Source organism: Salmo trutta, chromosome 38 (genome assembly GCF_901001165.1).
Source record: "Salmo trutta chromosome 38, fSalTru1.1, whole genome shotgun sequence".
NCBI classification, from domain to species: Eukaryota; Metazoa; Chordata; class Actinopteri; order Salmoniformes; family Salmonidae; genus Salmo; species Salmo trutta.
Genome location: NC_042994.1, coordinates 16536268 through 16555843, shown reverse-complemented (window position 1 = coordinate 16555843; position 19576 = coordinate 16536268). Strand labels below are relative to the sequence as shown.

At 43.6% G+C, this 19576-nt stretch overlaps 1 protein-coding gene across 1 annotated transcript; it reads right to left on the bottom strand.

Annotated features, from left to right (window-relative positions):
- Positions 1-484: 484 nt before the first annotated feature.
- On the bottom strand, positions 485-17719 carry LOC115178296 (nucleolar protein 11-like). The gene is made up of 18 exons (XM_029739409.1): positions 17558-17719; positions 17000-17113; positions 16806-16862; positions 16406-16554; positions 14442-14499; positions 14128-14269; positions 13263-13463; positions 12905-12981; positions 12642-12765; positions 12209-12303; positions 12036-12101; positions 11709-11893; positions 3429-3554; positions 2816-3043; positions 2356-2434; positions 1976-2068; positions 1768-1875; positions 485-1300 (listed from the first exon to the last, which is right to left on the bottom strand). The coding sequence occupies exons 1-18, from the start codon at positions 17702-17704 to the stop codon at positions 1187-1189; spliced, it is 2163 nt and encodes a 720-aa protein (XP_029595269.1). The 5' UTR covers positions 17705-17719; the 3' UTR covers positions 485-1186.
- Between the last annotated feature and the right edge of the window lie 1857 nt (positions 17720-19576).

Genomic DNA, 19576 nt, shown 5'->3' with positions numbered 1-19576 from the left:
AAAAGTGACCAAAACATCAGCCAGGAAGCATAGGAACTGAGAAGTGGTCTGTGGTCACCACCTGCAGAACCACTCCTTTATTGGGGGTGTCTTGCTAATTGCCTATAATTTCCACCTGTTGTCTATTCCATTTGCACAACAGCATTTGAAATGTATTGTCCGTGTTGCTTCCTAAGTGGACAGTTTGATTTCACAGAAGTGTGATTGACTTGGGAGTTACATTGTGTTGTTTAAGTGTTCCCTTTATTTTTTTGAGCAGAGTATATATATATATATATATATATATATATATATATATATATATATATGCTACCCCCCACTTTTAAAATCTAACTTGCGCCCCTGCCTGTCAGCAACAGGTATGGCTGAAATAGCCAAATCCACTAATTTGAAGGGGTGTCCACAATACTTTTGTATATGGTATCATGTCATCTTACCGTAGACATACATATAACCATTCATGATGGGACAAAGATGAGGGTCATTTTGTGCATTGGGTATTTTTAATACAAATACTGTCATATTAATTCAGAATTTACTTTGTTAGAATGCAACAGAAATTGTATCTATAGAAAACATGCTATACTACAATGTGATTGGGAGATGTACAGTTATTCACAGTCCAAATAGCCTTCAGGAAATACAACATTTAACCACAAGATTGTCAACCATATGGAAGGTTGAGTCCCATTTCTACACATGCCAGTATTTTGTATATTCCTATAAAAAGGGCAGTATGTTTCATAGGTAAAAAATATCTATACAATGTTGCAATATCATGGGACTATATCGTTTACATAATTCATATTAGCAAATATTTCTACTACACACGCCCTCAGATTATAAAGACAAATACAAATCACATGGCTATAGGGACCTAGGCCTCGTCAATGGCACAGTTCAGAACTAGAGAATCATTTTCTCTACACATCTGGGAATCTACTAGACTGATCCCAGATCTGTTTGGGCGCTGCTCAGCCAACTCCTATGCTCATCGTTGAAAGCACAAGCAGATCTGGGACCAGTGTAGGCATCTACAGTAGGTAGGTATGATACAGCAGTTGAACCATGGACCTTTTGGTAGTGGACCAAATACAAAGTGGAACACAACGACGCAACTGACCAAGAGAAATGGGGAGAGAAGGTCAACGGCAGAGTTTGATTAGAAATAATCTGTAAATATAGTCTAAAACAGCTCAATGACTTCTATGGAGTACTGGCTGATGTCCTTCGACAGCTTCATTTTGTGGAGCTCTTGAAGGCTGCTCTCGATCTTCCCCAGTTCAGAGAATAGTTTCACCTGGAATGGATAGATGGGGATAGACGTTAAATTAACCCTTACAACAAAGAACCATATACAGCATGTGCGTCAGCGAGATGAAGTAGATGCACAAAGTAAATAGCAGTAGGGTGTCAATTTCCACAACAAATAAGAGCGTTGAAGCGTATGGCTGAACTCTTGAGCTGGGTCGGTCCCGTAGCTAGCACGTTTTGTAAGCGTGGAGCGAACCAGTGCACATGCGCAGATACTCTGTGTGTCAGCAAAGTCTTGCATCGTGCTCATCCTAATATCGTCGATCTCGTAGCAACGTCATAAAACGCTGAGTCTACCTTTGTGAAGTTCTGACACAAAACGTCTAGCATTTATAATTGCAACGCTTGCATTTCCAGTTTGAACCACTGAAGAGGTAAACATTAGTTGTTATCAAGGGAACCATGACAACAAAAATGCTCAAATATCATTTGGACCAAAGAACAAGCATTTACCTGGGACTTGACAAAGCTTTGGAGATTTGACAGCAATCCTTTGGCATCAGGAGTCATGACCAAGACTGTAAAATGAGCATCCAACAACAAGCACACCCAGTCAATGATCTAGAAAAGGAAATTCAGAATACACACATTAAGTTAATGCTATAAAATATAATTATATGCATTCACTTTTTGTATAACTTTAAAGCTTCAATGTACCAACCTGTGGCATCGTGGGCGATCTCAAACCTGCCGTGTGTGTGTACACGTCTTGGGAATATTTGAAATAGACAAACTGGAGGTACTGAAGAAAGAGCTAGAAGAGGAAAGGAAACAGAAGGATGCAACCATCAGCCTTTCAATGCATCCTCATAGCTAACTGCAATACATAAATTGGTAGTAAATAGAAAAAAAAACACCATGGTATATTGCAGGATTACAGTCAATTCCAAACCAATTCAGGAAGTAAACAAATATTCACATTTTACTGTTCTTCAATGAGGAAGACTGGAATTGGAATTTACTGCCTGAATCGACGAATGAAATGGAATTGATCCAACGATGGCATATTGTCAAGGAGATGAGACACAGGTATCTACTCACAATAACCTGCTGAGTATCGAGGTCCTTCAGGTGGGGGAGCAGGAAGTTGTCACTGTACGGCGTCTGCAGGACCTCATTACTGTAGCAGCACAGTTAAGTTATAACACCTCCACACAGGTTTAAGAGTCATTTCTATGGACTGGTGCTGTATATTAGCGCAAGGTAAACATTATGGTGCATTGCAGCCGACTGTTGACAATGAAATGTGTCATTGTTATTTAATTTTACCTATTCCCATTAATGAACAATTCAACGAAACAACCAATTCAACAAACCTATAGTGAGAGGATACAGTAACAGCCTTGTGTTGGTTCAATCCCTCTGACTATTGATGATTGTGTGTCAATGTACGTCTATCAAATACACTGTTCAATCAATAATGCCATAAGCAGATATTACTGTAGTCTTGCAATGGATTAGTGTTCAGGGAAATGATTGTCCAGACTATACAAAAGGATACAGTAGCACAGCCTTGTGTAGACCCACGGGACAGGCCTCTAGCTGCAATGTGGGCTTCTTATCCTGGGGAGGTTTGGGCTGGTGGTTGGCGTCACAGCTGTCCTCCTCAAACAGAGGCGGGCTGAAGCCGTTCTGTTGGCCCCCCCGGGCCCCCGCCGCCACCAGGCCCTCCATGAAGGACACGCTGTCCGGCTCCAGACTGACCATCTCCACGTCTCCGTCTGGCACACTTGAGGGAGAGTGACACACCGCCGTTACAACAACAATCCTGATTTCAGGCTATTTATATGAGTTGACAAACTATTGTACTTACAGGAACAAGACTAGGAAGTACTGGAAATGGTTCAAACAAAACAAGTTCTAGAAATAAAGCACTTCAAAATAAGCATAATTAAAAAGCAATACACAGCCACAAAAGAGACCGCTTGGTTTACAATGTGGTGGAAAAAATATGCATTGTACACAATTAATAGAAACTTCAACCATCAAAAGAGAGCACAACAATTACATAACCATGCTCCTGCATTGGTAGGAAACACTAGCCTGAGCTTCACCAGAATTCATCTTATTCACAACGTATAGGTACAGTCAATACACTATCGAGTTAGACTGACCTGATGAAGGTTTTGAGGCAGGCACACGTGACCACCTCAGGGATGTCTGGGAAGAGCTGCAGGCAGAGCTGACACAGGAAGTAGTCCTTGTGCTCCAGGGCCAGCAGCAGGAGGTCGGGACACACGCTGCAGAAAGACACAGAACAGGTCAGAACCAAACCAAGGGACTCAACAAAAGACTGTGGAAAACACAACAAAAAGCTTCCTTTCCTATTCTTTCCTTCATTGCTACTGATAGGTACCCACCATAATGTCTTTACCTATGATTTCTTGCAGTGTTCGAGACCACCTAAAGCGAGACCGATTCAAGACCAAGCCCGGAGAGAAAAGACCAAAACCGCAAGGGGGGGAGACTTTGTCAAGACTTAGACCGGGAGGGTGACAAGCGGTCCGAGTCAAGACCGAGCCACGAAAAAGTCAAATTCAAGACCATGATTGTAATTTCGTCAAATCATCAGTTCAAAATGTCAAGTATTTCTGTGTTCATATTTCAGAACACCATATGGATTCTTTATACATTCAGAAGTTACAAAATGCATGCTGAGGGAATAGAGCCACTCTACAAATTATTACTAACTCAAACACAGTGGGGAACAATGGGCCTTCCACACCAAAGGATTTATAAAGTAATTATAACAATAATTGTAATTACATCATTCTTTTGAGTGATGTTCTGATTTAATCTCTTCAGATTTTGTTGGAATGGAAAGGTTAACACTGAAGAGAAAAAAAAAAGAACCAATCATGATTTTTTTTTGTGGTCTCTGGTGAGATAAATCTAGCTAAGACAAGCCATTGGCTAGGCAATCAAACTAGATAGAAGGCATCTGCCATTCAACTGTATTAGGGGCAACATTTTAGAGTGACAGTTTTATCAACCAACCAAATTTTGACTTGTAATAGGTGGGACCGTTTTTACAAAAAAACGTATGGTAACTTCTGCCTTCTCAAAGGCCAACCCGGCCACTGTACAATATGGAGCAGAAGTTTCCCCACGGTCTAGCTAGCAATCTTTTGTTGGAGACTAGTTGCAGAGGCTGCAGCAGGTGTTATCAAAGATGTTGTTCCTAATTTGTTAGCTTCTCCCTTTTCAAGAATAACTCTCTACAAGAAGTGAAGTTTCAAATGATCATCTGGTGAGTGGAATTGTGTTTTTTTTTATTGCAGCTCCCTTGCTGTTAGCAAGCTCTACGAAAATAACTAACATGTGAAACATTGTTACATTTAAACTTTAGGTGGCAGGTGACTTTGTGTGCTAAACATTAAACGTTTATGCAACGGGGAGTAATAGTTGTGCATTAGCCTAACGGTTGTGTTTTTGTATTCTCATGATTAGGATCTACTGGCTTATTATATCCACGTTTATAGACTGCTTATCCTTTAACACCATGCTGTGTCTAAATACGAAATAGTTCTTAACCGACTTACCTAGCTAAATAAAAATGTGTGTGACTGCCGTCTTTCCATCTGCCCTATGTGGTGGTGTAATGGTAACCGGAGAATACTCACATTTCGCAAAAAAAAAAAAAAAAAAATCGCAAGTGGCCTGCTTCTCAGCTCAATCTGATTGGATGGACCTGTGTCCACCCAGGCCCACACCACCCCTGATGCAAACAGGGCATGATGACTGAACTGCACATCACAAATAGCCTACTAACCAACACTTCAGACCAATACCTGGTTTGCATACACATTGTTGTTTTAGTTAGCATTTCCTGGTATTTATCATACTTTTAAACATCTTTCCTACCTACCCTACCGGCTACTAATGTCATTCTTCTGAGCTGCTCCATGCCAAAACCAGTGGAGAACTGCGCACTCTTGTTCCCCGCAGATGATATTCCGCTGAAACCTGGCTATGGGTGTGGCGTGCATATTAATATATTTCACTTGATTTGCGAAATTCTAGGCTACTCTGTGCATGATTTCTCTATTGTACAACATAACTGATAAGTCGTACAGTGGGGGGAAAAAAGTATTTGATCCCCTGCTGATTTTGTACGTTTGCCCACTGACAAAGAAAGGATCAGTCTATAATTTTAATGGTAGGTTTATTTGAACCGTGAGAGACAGAATAACAACAAAAATATCCAGAAAAACGCATGTCAAAAATGTTATAAATTGATTTGCATTTTAAATGAGGGAAATAAGTATTTGACCCCCTCTCAATCAGAAAGATTTCTGGCTCCCAGGTGTCTTTTATACAGGTAACGAGCTGAGATTAGGAGCACACTCTCAAAGGGAGTGCTCCTAACCGCAGCTTGTTACCTGTAAAAAAGACACCTGTCCACAGAAGCAATCAATCAATCAGATTCCAAACTCTCCACCATGGCCAAGACCAAAGAGCTCTCCAAGGATGTCAGGGACAAGATTGTAGACCTACACAAGGCTGGAATGGGCTACAAGACCATCGCCAAGCAGCTTGGTGAGAAGGTGACAACATTTGGTGCGATTATTTGCAAATGGAAGAAACACAAAAGAACTGTGAATCTCCCTCGGCCTGGGGCTCCATGCAAGATCTCACCTCGTGGAGTTGCAATGATCATGAGAACGGTGAGGAATCAGCCCAGAACTACACGGGAGGATCTTGTCAATGATCTCAAGGCAGCTGGGACCATAGTCACCAAGAAAACAATTGGTGTAACACAATGCCGTGAAGGACTGAAATCCTGCAGCGCCCGCAAGGTCCCCCTGCTCAAGAATACATATACAGGCCCGTCTGAAGTTTGCCAATGAACATCTGAATGATTCAGAGGACAACTGGGTGAAAGTGTTGTGGTCAGATGAGACCAAAATGGAGCTCTTTGACATCAACTCAACTCGCCGTGTTTGGAGGAGGAGGAATGCTGCCTATGACCCCAAGAACACCATCTTCACCGTCAAACATGGAGGTGGAAACATTATGCTTTGGGGGTGTTTTTCTGCTAAGGGGACAGGACAACTTCACCGCATCAAAGGGACAATGGACGGGGCCATGTACCGTCAAATCTTGGGTGAGAACCTCCTTTCCTCAGCCAGAGCATTGAAAATGGGTCGTGGATGGGTATTCCAGCATGACAATGACCCAAAACACACAGCCAAGGCAACAAAGGAGTGGCTCAAGAAGAAGCACATTAAGGTCCTGGAGTGGCCTAGCCGGTCTACAGACCTTAATCCCATAGAAAATCTGTGGAGGGAGCTGAAGGTTCGAGTTACCAAACATCAGCCTCGAAACCTTAATGACTTGGAGAAGATCTGCAAAGAGGAGTGGGACAAAATCCCTCCTGAGATGTGTGCAAACCTGGTGGCCAACTACAAGAAACGTCTGACCTCTGTGATTGCCAACAAGGGTTTTGCCACCAAGTACTAAGTCATGTTTTGCAGAGGGGTCAAATACTTATTTCCCTCATTAAAATGCAAATCATTTTATAACATTTTTGATATGCGTTTTTCTGGAGTTTTTCTTGTTATTCTGTCTCTCACTGTTCAAATAAACCTAACATTAAAATTATAGACTGATCATTTCTTTGTAAGTGGGAAACCGTACAAAATCAGCAGGGGATCAAATACTTTTTTCCCCCACTGTATGTACATCCACTACACTACTTTGCATCAGTGGGGATTAAGGGAGTACACGCAACGGCCATAAAAAATAAAATTGAAAAAAATAGTGCTTATATGGCATATAGCCTCCACTACACCACTGGCCCTTTTAAAAGAGCACACACTCCTACATGTGTGCTGGTTGTTTACCTTTCAGCATCATTAACCTGTTCTCACACACTGAAGGTCAATAGGTTCACCACTGTACTAACCTGTCACACCTACAGGTTCACCACTGTACTAACCTGTCACACTGAAGACCTATAGATTCACCACTGTACTAACCTGTCACACTGAAGACCTATAGGTTCACCACTGTACTAACCTGTCACACTGAAGACCTATAGATTCACCACTGTACTAACCTGTCACACTGAAGACCTATAGGTTCACCACTGTACTAACCTGTCACACTGAAGACCTATAGGTTCACCACTGTACTAACCTGTCACACACTGATGGTCTATAGGTTCACCACTGTACTAACCTGTCACACACTGATGGTCTATAGGTTCCCCACTGTACTAACCTGTCACACACTGAAGGCCTATAGGTTCACCACTGTACTAACCTGTCACACTGAAGACCTATAGGTTCACCACTGTACTAACCTGTCACATACTGAAGACCTATAGGTTCACCACTGTACTAACCTGTCACACTGAAGACCTATAGGTTCACCACTGTACTAACCTGTCACACACTGAAGACCTATAGGTTCACCACTGTACTAACCTGTCACAAACTGAAGGCCTATAGGTTCACCACTGTACTAACCTGTCACACACTGAAGGCCTATAGGTTCACCACTGTACTAACCTGTCACACACTGAAGACCTATAGGTTCACCACTGTACTAACCTGTCACACACTGAAGACCTATAGGTTCACCACTGTACTAACCTGTCACACACTGAAGACCTATAGGTTCACCACTGTACTAACCTGTCACACTGAAGACCTATAGGTTCACCACTGTACTAACCTGTCACACTGAAGACCTATAGGTTCACCACTGTACTAACCTGTCACACACTGAAGACCTATAGGTTCAGCACTGTACTAACCTGTCACACACTGAAGACCTATAGGTTCACCACTGTACTAACCTGTCACACACTGAAGACCTATAGGTTCACCACTGTACTAACCTGTCACACACTGAAGACCTATAGGTTCACCACTGTACTAACCTGTCACACACTGATGGTCTATAGGTTCACCACTGTACTAACCTGTCACACACTGAAGGTCTATAGGTTCCCCACTGTACTAACCTATCACACACTGAAGACCTATAGGTTCACCACTGTACTAACCTGTCACACACTGAAGACCTATAGGTTCACCACTGTACTAACCTGTCACACACTGAAGACCTATAGGTTCACCACTGTACTAACCTGTCACACACTGAAGACCTATAGGTTCACCACTGTACTAACCTGTCACACACTGATGGTCTATAGGTTCACCACTGTACTAACCTGTCACACACTGAAGGTCTATAGGTTCCCCACTGTACTAACCTATCACACACTGAAGACCTATAGGTTCACCACTGTACTAACCTGTCACACACTGAAGACCTATAGGTTCACCACTGTACTAACCTGTCACACACTGATGGTCTATAGGTTCCCCACTGTACTAACCTGTCACACACTGAAGACCTATAGGTTCAGCACTGTACTAACCTGTCACACACTGAAGACCTATAGGTTCACCACTGTACTAACCTGTCACACACTGAAGACCTATAGGTTCACCACTGTACTAACCTGTCACACTGAAGACCTATAGGTTCACCACTGTACTAACCTGTCACACACTGAAGACCTATAGGTTCACCACTGTACTAACCTGTCACACTGAAGACCTATAGGTTCACCACTGTACTAACCTGTCACACACTGAAGACCTATAGGTTCACCACTGTACTAACCTGTCACACACTGAAGACCTATAGGTTCACCACTGTACTAACCTGTCACACTGAAGACCTATAGATTCACCACTGTACTAACCTGTGACACACTGAAGACCTATAGGTTCACCACTGTACTAACCTGTCACACTGAAGACCTATAGGTTCACCACTGTACTAACCTGTCACACACTGAAGACCTATAGGTTCACCACTGTACTAACCTGTCACACACTGAAGACCTATAGGTTCAGCACTGTACTAACCTGTCACACACTGAAAACCTATAGGTTCACCACTGTACTAACCTGTCACACACTGAAGACCTATAGGTTCACCACTGTACTAACCTGTCACACACTGAAGACCTATAGGTTCAGCACTGTACTAACCTGTCACACACTGAAGACCTATAGGTTCACCACTGTACTAACCTGTCACACACTGAAGACCTATAGGTTCACCACTGTACTAACCTGTCACACACTGAAGACCTATAGGTTCACCACTGTACTAACCTGTCACACACTGATGGTCTATAGGTTCCCCACTGTACTAACCTGTCACACACTGAAGACCTATAGGTTCAGCACTGTACTAACCTGTCACACACTGAAGACCTATAGGTTCACCACTGTACTAACCTGTCACACACTGAAGACCTATAGGTTCACCACTGTACTAACCTGTCACACTGAAGACCTATAGGTTCACCACTGTACTAACCTGTCACACTGAAGACCTATAGGTTCACCACTGTACTAACCTGTCACATACTGAAGATCTATAGGTTCACCACTGTACTAACCTGTCACACACTGAAGACCTATAGGTTCACCACTGTACTAACCTGTCACACTGAAGACCTATAGGTTCACCACTGTACTAACCTGTCACACTGAAGACCTATAGATTCACCACTGTACTAACCTGTCACACTGAAGACCTATAGGTTCACCACTGTACTAACCTGTCACATACTGAAGACCTATAGGTTCACCACTGTACTAACCTGTCACACTGAAGACCTATAGGTTCACCACTGTACTAACCTGTCACACACTTAAGACCTATAGGTTCACCACTGTACTAACCTGTCACACACTGAAGACCTATAGGTTCACCACTGTACTAACCTGTCACACACTGAAGACCTATAGGTTCACCACTGTACTAACCTGTCACACACTGAAGACCTATAGGTTCACCACTGTACTAACCTGTCACACACTGAAGACCTATAGGTTCACCACTGTACTAACCTGTCACACACTGAAGACCTATAGGTTCAGCACTGTACTAACCTGTCACACACTGAAGACCTATAGGTTCACCACTGTACTAACCTGTCACACACTGAAGACCTATAGGTTCACCACTGTACTAACCTGTCACACACTGAAGACCTATAGGTTCACCACTGTACTAACCTGTCACACACTGAAGACCTATAGGTTCACCACTGTACTAACCTGTCACACACTGAAGACCTATAGGTTCACCACTGTACTAACCTGTCACACACTGAAGACCTATAGGTTCACCACTGTACTAACCTGTCACACACTGAAGACCTATAGGTTCACCACTGTACTAACCTGTCACACACTGAAGGTCTATAGGTTCCCCACTGTACTAACCTGTCACACACTGAAGACCTATAGGTTCAGCACTGTACTAACCTGTCACACACTGAAGACCTATAGGTTCACCACTGTACTAACCTATCACACACTGAAGACCTATAGGTTCACCACTGTACTAACCTGTCACACTGAAGACCTATAGGTTCACCACTGTACTAACCTGTCACACTGAAGACCTATAGGTTCACCACTGTACTAACCTGTCACATACTGAAGATCTATAGGTTCACCACTGTACTAACCTGTCACACACTGAAGACCTATAGGTTCACCACTGTACTAACCTGTCACACTGAAGACCTATAGGTTCACCACTGTACTAACCTGTCACACTGAAGACCTATAGATTCACCACTGTACTAACCTGTCACACTGAAGACCTATAGGTTCACCACTGTACTAACCTGTCACATACTGAAGACCTATAGGTTCACCACTGTACTAACCTGTCACACTGAAGACCTATAGGTTCACCACTGTACTAACCTGTCACACACTTAAGACCTATAGGTTCACCACTGTACTAACCTGTCACACACTGAAGACCTATAGGTTCACCACTGTACTAACCTGTCACACACTGAAGACCTATAGGTTCACCACTGTACTAACCTGTCACACACTGAAGACCTATAGGTTCACCACTGTACTAACCTGTCACACACTGAAGGCCTATAGGTTCACCACTGCGCAAACAGGTCTATAATAGATATAAAGACTTCAGGTATTCATGTTTCCAGAAAGGAGTATATATTTGGCCTGGCGAAGCAGTTTTATGTGCTTACTGGATAGAAGCTGATAATTCTGAGTTTTTTTACTCTGCTGGTCTCAGGAAGAAATTATGAGGCTCACTGTCCGAGACCGAGTCAAGACCGAGTGCAAATGTATCCGACAAAGACACACTCAAAATGTGGTCTCGAGACCGGTCTCACGTACTTCAACACTGATGTCTTGCTAGATCGGTGAGGATGGAGGCAAGACACACACCCCAACTTGCATAACAAGTGGATGGCACCAACACTACTACCACGCACCCAATAAAGCCCATCATTCTGATAACCTCCCTGTCCAAAGGACCAATACCCCGTGCCGTAGGAGGTCCAGTCAACCCAATGCCACCCTCACCTGTGGCAAAGGCACTGTGTTTGCACCAGCTGTGCCAGGGCCCCGGGAGTGTAGAAGGCTGTCTCGGCCTGGCTTCGGGCCACCAGGTGGCAGGCCAGCTGGCCCACCGAGAGCTGCAGGTCCTGGGCATCGCCTCTGGAGACCAGGGCCTCCACCTCCCTCTGGACCTCATCCACTGGACCAGTCTGGAGGGGTTGAGGATTGACCACAGTCAACACCTAACTTAACATTTCCTTGAGAACAATTACATTCACTCAACGTAGAACATCAATACCTGTTTGAGACTATCAAAACAGAAGAGCAAAATGAATAGTTGATCTAAAATACCTTGACAAGCTGCAGTACTTGGTCCACTGTGAGGGCTTGCGCTGATTGGCTCTTCCGACTCAGCTTCTGTACAAGGGAGGACCAATCAGAACAGGTGAAATTAACATTAATCCATTCCGGTGGTAAAGTACTAGGGTTAGGGTCAATCAATTCTGGAAGTCAGGTTAACTTACACTCTTCCTGGTCTCTACTATTTTGGTGGGCCCCTGTGTCTGATCCCCATGGAGTAGGGTGTTCCAAGAGGGCACAGCCACCGACGATTTGGACACTACAAAGGTGCAAATGAAATAAAATCCAACTCACTAAACTGTTTGTTTAAGATGACATTTCAAGGGATGCTCTTCAGATGCAATTTCAAAACAGTAATTTACAGATTCAGTACATTAGATAGGTGAGGGAAACGTATGCAATGACGTGTAAACAGGAGTGATATAGCTTCATCTGAAATGGCTTCCTATTCACTACTTTTGACCAGGGACACTAGGACTTGTATTAAAAGCAGTGCACTGTATAGGGAATAGGGTGCCATTTTAGATTCAACCAGGCACAGTCAAGGACGACTAACGCCACTCGGGTGACTGTTTCACTGAGGAAGTGCCTTGTTACCTGCGATCCCAGGGTGTCGTAGTTTCCCCAGGGCCGAGGCCAGAGAAGACTTCTGACACTCGTAGGGAATGACGGAGAGGGCCTTGCCATGAGGGACAAACAGCTTTCCCAAATAACACCAGACCTGAGGGGAAATGAAGGAATGATCATTGATATAAATAGGAGTGAAGCGGGTCTTTAGTACAAGATACAAGTATAGAGTCATTTGGTTGAAGTTTGTGAGGCAAAAAAAAAATGAAACTCCAAAATCTGAGTATTCCTACCTGTCCATGGATTCTTCCCGCCAACTCCTTACCAGCCTGAAGAGTCTGGAAATTAGTATTCCAGATGCAGAGGAAATCTGAAATTGAACAAAATAATAATAAAAAGGATTGGATGTGAGCAACGTGGTGAAAGCTCCCGAGCAAACAAGGAGAAGATGTCACCATGTTGTTTACGCGCGTCAAATCAGAACTTTGAAAAGTACGTATCTAGGGGTTGATGCTGGGTGAATGTGTGTGAGAATCATAATTCAATCAATTCATGAAGTAAACTACAACTCCAATTACCCGCATGAGGAAAACTGACATTTCTGTTTAGCTCCTGAATTGACATGGCATTGATCCCAAACCTGATATTTACCTTTGCCAGTCCTGGCGGAGGGATGGGGCACCCCCACCACAGCCACATGAGCTTCGTCCAGGGCCACTGCCGAGGCAGCTCCCAGCTCTCCCTCCCCCACGGGCAGCCTCAGGCGCAGGCTACGAGGCAGGGTCTGCACCCCCTCCAGCCCCACATACCCCCGCGCCGCCACCACACTCTGGTACACACAGCCGTTAGGGTCTGGAAAAAAAGAGAGAGCGAGAAAGACAGATGCAAGTCAGGTCAATCACAGCCTTGTCACCAGTACATCACTGAGAGCGCAAGTTTCTCATAAAAAAACGAAATGCTATCATGAGGCTGTAGCTATGATGACCGACAACCGCGTTTCATTGTTTGTTAAGTGCTTCATTGTTATCGAATGCAGTACCATTTCAACAGTATTCTAGTTATCTGGGGGGGGGGGTGAAATCAGCATTAAAGCTGTAATATGTCATTTTTTGGGCTACCCGATAAAATTCACATAGAAATGAGAGTTATAGATCTGTCACGTTTTTGAAACCAAGTCCAAGTGGTACATCTGTTCTATGTGCGCTATTTCTATGCTTTCTGTCCTTAAGTTTAGTTTTCCCGTCTTTTACTTTCGGTTTAGTACACCAGTTTCAAACAGCTGAAGATACAATATTTTTGGTTACTGAAAAGATATTTCACAGCATTTGAGATGGTACATTGATTCTCTACACATCGCTTGTTTTGTCACAAACTGAAAATGGGCTAACTATTAGAATTTTTACCAGGAAATGCCGGAACGATTTCTGCAGAATGCACCTTAAAAGAGCTGAATGAACATTACTACTTGAACATTTCTAACACATTACTTAGGCAGGGAGGTGACGGCCGTACTCACACAGGTAGAGCAGGTTGAGGTGTTTGTCCCGGAGAGAGGCAGAGAAACTCAATGGGGGACCTCCAGAGTCTTCTCTCTCCAGCCTATACTTCTGTAGGGTGTTGGGGTTGAGCCTCTGCACATAAAGGCAGCGCTCCCCTTTCTGTGACGGACAACAGGGAAGCCATGTTAAACACGACATTGTGGCATAGAATTCAGACTTGCACAAAATATAGCTTGTTGCAGATGGCGCTGTGTTTATGCCTGCACGTGGCAGGTCATTGAGTACACGGCTATTCAGCGTACTGGTGTACCGCGAGGAAAGGATATTCTACCTGCTCTGTCGTGAAGAGGACAAAGTGTTGTTTCTCAGCCACGATGTTGGTGCTCCACCTAGGGGGTAACATGAGGACATTGTCAACTGTGTGCCTCTCACACAAAAAACGATTGTTTACTCAAATGAGCCAAGTATTGACAGCAATGTGGACAGAATTACCATAGTCGCTGACTCACTGTAATTTAATACGGTTGCAAGTTAAAAAAAAAAACAATATACAGTTGAAGTCGGAAGTTTACATACACCTCAGCCAAATACATTTAAACTCAGTTGTTCACAATCCCTGACATTTAATCCTAGTAAAAATTCCCTGTCAGGGTCAGTTAGGATCACTACTTTATTTTAAGAATGTGAAATGTCAGAATAATAGTAGAGAGAATTATTTATTTCAGCTTTTATTTCTCTCATCACATTCCCAGTGGGTGAGAAGTATACATACACCCAATTAGTATTTGGTAGCATTGCCTTTAAATTGTTTAACTTGGGTCAAATGTTTCAGGTAGCCTTCCACAAGCTTCCCACAATAAGTTGGGTGAATTTTGGCCCATTCCTCCTGACAGAGCTGGTGTAACCGAGTCAGGTTTGTAGGCCTCCTTGCTCGCACACGCTTTTTCAGTCCAGCCCACAAATTCTCTATGGGATTGAGGTCAGGGCTTTGTGATGGCCACTCCAATACCTTGACTTTGTTGTCTTTAAGCCATTTTGCCACAACTTTGGAAGTATGCTTGTGGTCATTGTCCATTTGGAAGACCCATTTGCGGCCAAGTTTTAACTTCCTGACTGATGTCTTGAGACGTTGCTTCAATATATTCACATAATTTTCCTCCCTCATGATGCCATCTGTTTTGTGAAGTACACCAGTCCCTCCTGCAGCAAAGCACCCACACAACATGATGCTGCCACCCCGTGCTTCACGGTTGGGATTGTGTTCTTTGGCTTGCAAGCCTCCCCTTTTTTCCTCCAAACATAACAACGGTCATTACGGCCAAACAGTTCTATTTTTGTTTCATCAGACCAGAAGACATTTCTCCAAAAAGTACAATCTTTGTCCCCATGTGCAGCTGCAAACCGTAGTCTGGCTTTTTTATGTCGGTTTTGGAGAAGTGGCTTCTACCTTGCTGAGCGGCCTTTCAGGTTATGTCGATATAGGACTCGTTTTACTGTGGATATATATACTTTTGTATCTGTTTCCTCCAGCATCTTCACAAGGTCCTTTGCTGTTGTTCTGGAATTGATTTGCACCATCTCTAGGAGACAGAACGCGTCTCCTTCCTGAGCGGTATGACGGCTGCGTGGTCCCATGGTGTTTATACTTGCGTACTATTGTTTGTACAGATGAACGTGGTACCTTCAGGCATTTGGAAATTGCTCCCAAGAATGAACCAGACTTGTGGAGGTCTACAATTATTTTTCTGAGGTCTTGGCTGATTTCTTTTGATTTTCCCATTATGTCAAGCAAAGAGGCACTGAGTTTGAAGGTAGGCCTTGAAATACATCCGCAGGTACACCTCCAATTGACTCAAATTATGTAAATTAGTCTATCAGAAGCTTCTAAAGCCATGACAACATTTTCTGGGATTTTCCAAGCTGTTTCAAAAAAGGCACAGTCAACTTAGTGTATGTAAACGTCTGACCCACTGGAATTGTGATGCAGTGAATTATAAGTCAAATAATCTGTCTGTAAACAATTGTTGGAAAAATTACTTGTGTCATGCACACAGTAGATGTCCTAACAGACTTGCCAAACTATAGTTTGTTAACAAGAAATTTGTGGAGTGGTTGAAAAACGAGTTTTAATGACTCCAACCTAAGTGTATGTAAACTTCCGACTTCAACTGTATTTATTTTTATATCCATGGCTCTGAAAGAGAATACAACAACTGGCCTCTATAGTGGTGGGACTAAAGCCAACCAAACCGAAGGTTACGGATCTCTAATCCAGACTAGTGTCCATTGTCTGACCTTATGACCTCCTCCTCTGACAGGACATCCTCTATGGGCTGTTGGGGGGCAGAGAGGAGGGAGTCCAGGAGTCTGACTGACCCTCTCTGGAACAGCACCACAGGCTCTTCCCCTGGGGCAGAGTGGACCCTCCATACATCAGCAGATACCTAACAGACATGCAAACACAGAGCTAGTGAAGACCGATAACTGCGAGACATCGCGAAATGACCTTAAAGCCAGAAGAAAGCCTGAGATAAAAAGAAACATATGGCATAATTTGATTCAATTATGGTACAATGACCTCTCACTGGCACAGTTCATGTTACCGTGCAATTTGCAGAGTATGTCACCATATTGACAAAGTCAAAGCAGAGGAGGATGAAATTGTATGCTTGTGTGAGAGGAAGCTCATACTTACAGTTGCTTTAAATGCTTTGTCTAAATTGAGGTCTTCATCTTTCCAAACTCTGATGACCTAGTGAGTAAACATTCATTGACCATGAACAAAGTGAAGACAACCACTTTAATCAAAGAATCAAGTCCAATTGTCAAGTCCAGACGTTTTAAATGTGTTCAGTTTCTATGTTTGTGGAAAGTGTCCACAAGTGTTACCTTGTTGTCGGAGACCACTACATACTCCTTGGTCTGAAAGTTGAACACTGCAGGACAAGTCAACAACTGTCCCTGTTTCACCGTCCAGCTACCCAGAGGCTTCTGGTCTGAAACCTGTCAACACAGCACCTCATAAGTAAACAACACATGCATTTTTCAACACAAACACAACCTTTGTCATATTATTCCGGTAGGTTACGTTCATATTCAAATACAAGACTAGTGTGACTACCTTTTTGACAGTGGCACCGACGTCAGTTAACCAAACAAACCAACGCCAAGCAGCTACCTAGCAGCACTGTTCCCATTGAAAGAACAGTACGTGTGCTAACGTCCACCTATGTGCATGTCGATTGATTCAAGTAAACCGTCTGAATACGCAGATTTGTTGCTAGATAGTTGATGAACACCATTGCAATACTGGTAAGAGAGGGAGCAATTGTTATATGTCGCTAGCTATATTATCAAACGCGTCGGATCCCCCCACTGCAATGGACACGAATGTGCCATCAGCTGAGCTGGTTGAACAGTTCAGCCACTTATATTGGTCAACATTACCTTGTATAAAGTGACAGATCTCGTGGAATCGGTGACGATGGCATGGTCACTGTCTCCATCCAGTTCAATTCCCTGGATTTCCGAATCTGAAGCATTTTGAGTTTGTACGAGTCGGCACAACGTGAATCCCTCATACAGCGCGGCCATGCTGGATGAAGAAAATGAAACGTGCAAACCTCGCGAGACTTACGCACGGCTACCATAGAGTATTTGGTTTAAAGATGGGAAAACTGCAGTAAGATCAGACAGCGCGCCCCCGTGACTAGGTTATGGTATTTCATATTGAATTGTGGTAATGTGTGGTGTCTGTAGCAGTCAGTGCCCCTGTGGGTATATATTCAATATACACTATATATACAAAAGTATGTGGACACCCCTTCAAATTAACGGATTCGTCTATTTCAGCCACATGTATAAAATCGAGCACACAGCCATGCAATCCTAGACAAACATTGGCAGTAGAATGGCCTAAGTGAAGAGCTCACTGACTTTCAATGTGGCACTGTCATTGGATTCCACCTTTCCAACAAGTCAGTTCATAACATTTCCGCCATGCTAGAGCTGCCCCGGTCAACTGTAAGTGCTGTTATTGTGAAGTGGAAATGTCTAGGAGCAACAACGGCTCAGCTGCGAAGTGGTAGGCCACACAAGCTCACAGAACGGGACAGCAGAGTGACAAAGCACTTAGCGCATAAAAATTGTTTGTCCTTGGTTGCAACACTCACGACTGAGTACCGGAGCGGTCCAAGAGGCTTTGAAACAGCTTCTACACCCAAGCCATAAGACTCATGAACACCTAATCAAAATGGCCCCCCCTCCCTCTTTTACACCGCTGCTACTCTGTTGTTATCACCAATGCAAAGTCACTTTCATAACTCTACATGTACATATTACCTCAACTAACCGGTGCCCCCGCACATTGACTCTGTACCGGTACCCCCCTGTATATAGTCTCGCTATTGTTATTTTACTGCTGCTCTTTAATTACTTATTTTTATTTCTTATTCTTATCCATATTTTTTTTTAAACTGCATTGTTGGTTATGGGCTCATAAGTAAGCATTTCACTGTAAGGTCTACACCTGTTGAATTCGGCACATGTGACTAATAACATTTGATTATATTTCCAAATTGCCTCTGGAAGCAATGTCAGCACAAGAACTGTTCATCAGGAACTTCATTAAACGGGTTTCCATGGCAGAGCAACCACACACAAGCCTAAGATTACCATGCGCAATGCCAAGAGTCGGCTGGAGTGGTGTAAAGCTCGCCGTTATTGGACTCTGGAGCAGCGGAAACCTGTCTCTGGAGTGATGAATCACGCTTCACCATCTGGCAGTCCGACAGACAAATCTGGGTTTGGTGGATGCCAGGAAAACCCTACCTGCCCCAATGCACAGTGCCAACTGTAAAGTTTGGTGGAGGAGGAATAATGGTCTGGGGCTGTTTTTCATGGTTTGGGCTAGGCCCCTTAGTTCCAGTGAAGGGAAATCTTAACGCTACAGCATACAATGACATTCTAGACAATTCTGTGCTTCCAACTTTGTGGCAACAATTTGGGGAAGGCCCTTTCCTGTTTCAGCCTGACAATGCCCCTGTGCACAAAGTGAGGTCCATACAGAAATGGTTTGTCGAGACCGGTGTGGAAGAACTTGACTGGCCTGCACAGAGCCCTGACCTCAACCCCATAGAACACCTTTGGGCCCAATTGGAATGCCGACTGCGAGCCAGGCCTAGTCACCCAACATCAGTGCCCGACCACACTAATGCTCTTGTGGCTGAATGGAAGCAAGTCCCCACAGCAATGTTCCAATATCTAGTGGAAAGCCTTCCCAGAAGAGTGGAGGCTGTTATAGCAGCAAAGGGGGGGGACAAACTCCATATTAATGCCCAAGATTTTGGAATGAGATCTTCAACGAGCAGGTGTCCACATACTTTTGGTCTTGAAATGTATATATCAAAATGTTCATTCCCCTTGCTCTTTATCTTTCACTCTCTCACACACAAACCCCCATGTAAT